Source organism: Girardinichthys multiradiatus, chromosome 17 (genome assembly GCF_021462225.1).
Source record: "Girardinichthys multiradiatus isolate DD_20200921_A chromosome 17, DD_fGirMul_XY1, whole genome shotgun sequence".
Taxonomy (NCBI): domain Eukaryota; kingdom Metazoa; phylum Chordata; class Actinopteri; order Cyprinodontiformes; family Goodeidae; genus Girardinichthys; species Girardinichthys multiradiatus.
The window spans coordinates 29,707,075-29,713,074 of NC_061809.1; the positions used below are offsets into that span (position 1 = coordinate 29,707,075).

Here is a 6,000-nt window from a genome sequence, read left to right on the forward strand (position 1 = left end):
TTTTAACCTGACACTCACATTTCTGGACTGTGGGAGGAACCTGGAGAGAACCCACATATGCATGGCAAGAACACGGGAGAAGTCCTTGCAGAAAGACCCCAGACTGGGATTCAAACCCAGGACCTTCTTGCTGCAAGGCAACAGTGCTAACCACTGCTCCACTGTGCAGCCCTGTTCAGACCATTAAATTATGATTCAAAGACTGTGTTTAGTAAAGTTGTATCAGAAAAATACCTGATTAATTGTTTGACATTTTAACTGTTTAACTGTATTAAAGACTAAAATAAGTCCATTTAAATGTCAAAGAAAAACATCACAGGACAAAAACTACAGAATAATGCTTTAATGTGTTAATTACTTCCAATTGGCTTCAAGTAGAGAAGTAGTACTCGAGACCGGTCTCAAAACCACTTTATGATGGTCTCGGTCTCGTCTCAACCTCATTTGTCTCAGACATTTATTTTTTATTTTACTTATTTTGCTGTATAGACTGACTTTAAAGTTAATGTTTTAAAGTAAGTAACAACATAAAACTACTATTCAATACGTATTTTGGGCATTTATGCACTCTATAAAAGAAGCTGGATATGATTTACTGTATAACATCACATGGTCAGTCAGTCATGTTTTTGTGGCGTTGTGCAGCTCCTCATCCATTGTTTATCCATAGCAGTGAACTTGGAATTATGAAGCATATTTTGATGATATGATTAAACTGCTCCCCAGTTTTATCAATTAGTCCACTGTCTTTCTGATCTGTTTTATTAAGTATCTAATCTTGCTTTGATTACATGAAAATGCTATAAAAAACTCTTACTTAAAATAGTTGTTCCTGAACATCAGCATTTCAAATAGAAATACTGTATTCATTACAATACACAGCTTTTCTGCATTTTAAATGTTGAATGTTTGGCATTTTTTCTATTTTACACATTTAGATATGTGGTTTTGAAATAGCACATATTTTTACAAGAATTGATAATGTGTTGTGTTGTTTTAAAAGGTGAAGAAAAGTGAAGACTTTAGTGATAAACAATGAATAATTGTCTTACATTCTGTGCTAAATGATGGAAGTCACCAAGGAGTGCTGAATAAAGATGGTTGAGTTTATTTGAGCTCTTAGTGTTTAGTATCTAGGTGTTTTTATGGGATTGTGGATCTTTCAGATCTATTTGAGGAAAACCTTTGATCATTTTCACGTTTTATTGTGTCATGTAGTGTATGGCGCTGGTCTTGGTCTCGGGTTTGGTGGTCTTGACTACAACACTAGTCTCAGGTGTTACCAGTTAATGCATGTCTGCTTTAGTCCTAAGAAGAAACACATAAGATGATCTAAAGTTGGAAAGTGAACTCATTAATCAACATGAATGTTGAACTTTTCCTTCAACGAACTGTTTTCTTGCTTCTCCAACATAAAGATGATATAATGTGGCAGACTTTTTAAGAATCTACTGACAGTTTTATCCAGATTCTTCTCAGTTTTCCAGTTTCAGTTCAAATGCATCTAAACAATAGAAAACTAGAAGAAAAACGTCCCTCAAATGCAGCTTGTGTTTTGGTTTTAAAAGGTTGTGAATGGAGTAAATATGAGCAACAAGCCTTATGTTACAGGTCTGACTGAGCAGAGCTGGAGGTAGTTCTGACATGCAACACGTCCATATTTATTGGCACCCCTGACACAAACAGATCAAAAGCTTTAAAATGATTGTTTTTTTATTCCAAGAAATTCTGAAGGTTTCTAACTGATATATTGGTCTCCATAACAGTTCCTGTGAGAGAAATATAACTGTTTACTTGATCAAACTTTAGAGGAACGTCTTATTAATAATCCATGACTTGTTGTTTCACGAAGGAATGAATAGGACACGACACAGAGAACTGTTTCTACCAAAACTCAACATAAGAAAGACACGAGAACATGACATTCAAGTAAGGCAGATGTGCGCTGATCTAAACGAGAAAGGAAAAAGCTACCAGGACACAGCTCCTGGCCCCAGATCTGCAGTCAGAGCAGGAATTAGAACATCTAAACCACCTGGAGCTGAGGCTCACAGGGTTGGATGAGGACCCACGTTTATCTTCTACTACACTCAGGCAGAAGGACGGTGAGGGAGGGAAAACATCTCTAAAGCTGACTGAGAGCTGCAGCAAAGAGTGGCATCTTGGAGTCAACATGTCTCCATAGCAACCAGTGGATGCTACCTGCAGGACAGGAAGAAGCCCTTTCCGTCCTACCATCACAAATGTAAAGTCTACTGGGACTATAACTGAAAGTTCCTGCCTTGGCTCAGATTGAGCTTTTCATGGAGGGATGAGTATGTGGAAAAGCACCTCATTCCCTCTGTAAAATATGGTGTAGGTTCTGTCATGCTGTGGGCCTTCCAGTTGTTCAAAAGACCTGGGAACCCTTTTAGGAGCCATATCAAGAAGAAACGCCTCCCTGAAATCTTGTTGTCTTTCCTTCAGGACAGCGATGAGGCAGAGGACGATGAAGACCTGGCGCTGCAGTCCGGCAGTGAAGGCACCAGCTCAGAGCCCCGTGACGACCACACAGACGCCTCGTTGGTTGAGGTGACCAGCAGCAGCGGCAGCCGGCGTCCCCGCCGAGCCGTGACACTTCGCAGGGCCTTCAGCGTCGGGACCTTCACAACCATCCAAGAGACTCCAGGGGCCTGCAGGCGATCGACCCGGTCCCTGTCTGCCCACCACCAGAACAACAAGTACCAGCCACAGAAAGGACAAGACGTTAAGGTGAAACAGAGAGGCCACAAACAGCTTCTCATCATCTTCTAGCCTTAACACCTTCTGATCCAGTGTGAGTGACCCTGAGGTCAGTAGCTTGTTTTAATGTGCGTGCAGGTCGAGGAGGACGACGGCCAGCTGGTTCTGGACAGGAACCCGCTGGAATGGAGCGTAGACGAAGTCGTCCAGTTCATTAACTCCACCGACTGTGCGTCACTGGCAAACATCTTCAGGGAGCAGGTACACACACAGAGAGAGAGAAACAATGGCTGTGCCTCTATTGTCTCTGTCTGTTAGTCGATCTGAATCTCCTAAATTACTCACTGCAAACTAGCCTAAACATGCAATACCACTGATAACCACTAGGGGCTTTCCATGGCATTTCTTTTCATTTAAACAGAATCTCTAAAATATTCAAACTGGATCTCAAAGAGCTTTGATTAAATATTAGATATCAGATGTGGACGATTTTGAATTTATACTTATACAAAAAATCTTCAAAATGCCCTTTTTTAAGTTTTTAATATTTGTTTTTTAATCCAATATTTTTAAGTGAAAACAATAAAAGCAGTTTTGTATCCCAGAAACACGACAAACCTGGACAGGAGACAACTGTAGGACAATACTGGACACTTTGCTAGTTAGTTAGTTAGTTTGTTAGTTAGTTTGTTAGTTAGTTAGTTAGTTTAGACCTCATTCAGAGAGTAAAAAACTTTCTTCTAGACAAATGCTAATGCAGGGCAGGTCCTGAACATCCACACCTGTGGCAGCCAGGATCCAAACCTGAGTGGACTCTAGAAAACTTTGATTTGGACAAGTTGGACCTGTGATCTATGTGGCTGGGAAAAAGTATTTACTCCCTTATAGACATCTTCTGTTCTACTTCTTTTTGTCCCACTTATGTGTTTCAAATGAAACAAACGTTCATATCAGACAAATATGAACAGAGTAAATTAAAAAAAGATGTTTTCAAATAATAATTTCCTTTTATCAAATTGAAGAAAGCTACCTAAACCAACCAGGCCCTGTGTGAATAAGTATTTACCCCCTAAACCTGATAGCTGGCTGTTCCACCCAAGTGTTCATGATAACTGGTAATGAGTCTTTAACTTCCTGTGGGGGGATTTTGACCCACTCTGCTTTGCTGAATTGTTTTAATTCGTTGGAGGGTTTTCCAGCATGAACGGCTGTTTAAAACAAAGTCCCAACATCTCAGTCGGATCCAAGTTCACACTTTGACTAGGCCACTTCAAAACCTTCATGTTGTTTCTTTTAACCATTCAGAGGTAGGCTTGCTCATGTGCTTTGGATCAATGTTCTGCGACATGACCCAAGTTGTTGACCAGACATTCTGTGATGTGAAATGGGCCTTTGTGTTGTTTTGGGTCAGCAGTGGTTCTGGCTTTGGAACTCTCCCATGGAGGCCATTTTTGTACAGTCTGTCTTTCTTATTGTTAAATAATTAACTCTTTTATTCTCATAATCTGATGAAGTTTGGGATCTTTTAGCGTACTTCGTGTTGTCAAACAGGTCCTGTTTAGGAATTTTTTCAGATATTAAACATTTAAGTGTAATGGCACTTTAATAATTAGTTGTAAAAAAAGAAATGAATGATACAAAATTTCTGTTTATAGCCAAGTGCATCCTACAGGTTTGATAACGTCTTATGTTTGGATGGGAAGATCAGAGTCGCTGAAAAGTCCTGAAACCTGTGCATTTGTGGACGTCCACCAGTGTTTTCATCTTGTTGCTGTTTTGCAGGACATCGATGGCCAGGCCCTGCTGCTGCTCACTCTGCCCACCGTCCAGGAATGCATGGACTTGAAGCTCGGGCCCGCCATCAAACTGTGTCACCAGATCGAGCGTGTTAAGGTTGCCTTTTATAAACAGTTCGCCAACTGAGCCCACCACCGGACCCCACTCAGCCTGGAGGCATGTCTTCTCTGGGGAGGAAGACTATTACCTGCCTGCTCATGTTTTCCTCAAATTACAAGAAGAAATTTGAGAATTTTTATTGGTTTTTTGAATCTATTGAACCTAAAAGCACAAAGAGGGTGACAACAGAATGCTATATCGAGGGATTTATTTTGGTTCTTTTGCAGTACCCGAAAAACTTCCTGAATTCCCTGCTGATGATCCGTGTGCTTTGCTGATCTGTGAAGAATTTATTTTCAGGAGAAATGTTTAATTTCATTGTTATTTGGCTCAGAGGGACATCCTAGCTGGTTTTTGTTGGTCTGACCTGATTGGTTCCCTAAACATATAATCCAAGAATATTTAACTTAACCAAGTAATATATTTTGTTATATTTATTATGATCTGGATATTTAAGGTAAATTTGGAAGTAAATTCTTTAGAACAACAACAGGAACCTTTAAATTAAAAAAACTGCACTCTCTCCTTATTGTTATACAAAAACAGATACATCAGCTAAGATATTTTGTATCCATCTATGCAATTGTGTTGCAGATATTTTTGATAAGAAAATAAATTTCTATGGATTTGTATCTGTTGTTTTACTCTTTCTTTAGGTAGGACATGGAAACCACGTTGATGTTAGAGTTTTCTTTTATTTCAACAGTTCTTTCTCCAGAGTCATGATTATGCACCATAAAAGTGTGATTATTTATAGAAACAGGGTTGAAATCAGATGTTTCACTCCAATCAAACCTTCTCAACAAGCTTCTGATAATCTAACCTTTCCTCCTGGCTGTTCATATAAACTGGTTGGTTTCTTGGAATAGACCAGGCTTTTAACGCCGGGCTGAGGTTCAACCAGTTTGGGCTCATTGTCCTGTTGGACACCAAACTGTGTCCAAGTTTCTGCCGATTAGCTGCAGGTTCGAGTGGAACCAGTTCCTACTGGGTTCTTCTTAAACATCCTGACCAATGGTCAGATGGCTGAAGCTTGGACCCAGTTCCAACAAGACAATGATCCCAAACACACATCCCCACTGGTTTTGGAATGGATCAAACAGACTACCAGTAAGCTGCTGGATGTTGTTTGAATGTGTAGCAGCCAGGTCCGTGCAGAGGAAATTAACTCAACAGGTCTACCAAGAGGTCAGATATGAGCCAGATGGATGCCACAAGCCTTTTGATGGCTACAGAAAGCAACTTGCTAAGAAACATTTAACAAATATGATTATTTCTAAAATAAAAACCTTATTTTAAATAATCTGAAATCTTTGTTTCAGATTCTCGGGTCTAAACTATCTGGGAATTATTTGACTGAGACATTTTCCTGCTGTTGATCTA

At 39.7% G+C, this 6,000-nt stretch overlaps 1 protein-coding gene across 6 annotated transcripts in view; it reads left to right on the forward strand.

Moving 5' to 3' along the window:
• The window catches only part of sfmbt2 (Scm like with four mbt domains 2), a 55,620-nt gene extending 50,371 nt beyond the window's left edge, over nt 1-5,249 (forward strand). For all 6 annotated transcript variants that reach the window (XM_047389840.1, XM_047389841.1, XM_047389839.1 and 3 more), the window contains 3 exons: nt 2,467-2,751; nt 2,860-2,982; nt 4,504-5,249. In XM_047389840.1, coding sequence (XP_047245796.1) covers nt 2,467-2,751; nt 2,860-2,982; nt 4,504-4,644 — 549 coding nt within the window. In that variant the 3' untranslated portion in view covers nt 4,645-5,249. The remainder of the gene's footprint in view (nt 1-2,466; nt 2,752-2,859; nt 2,983-4,503) is intronic.
• The last annotated feature ends 751 nt before the right edge of the window (nt 5,250-6,000 follow it).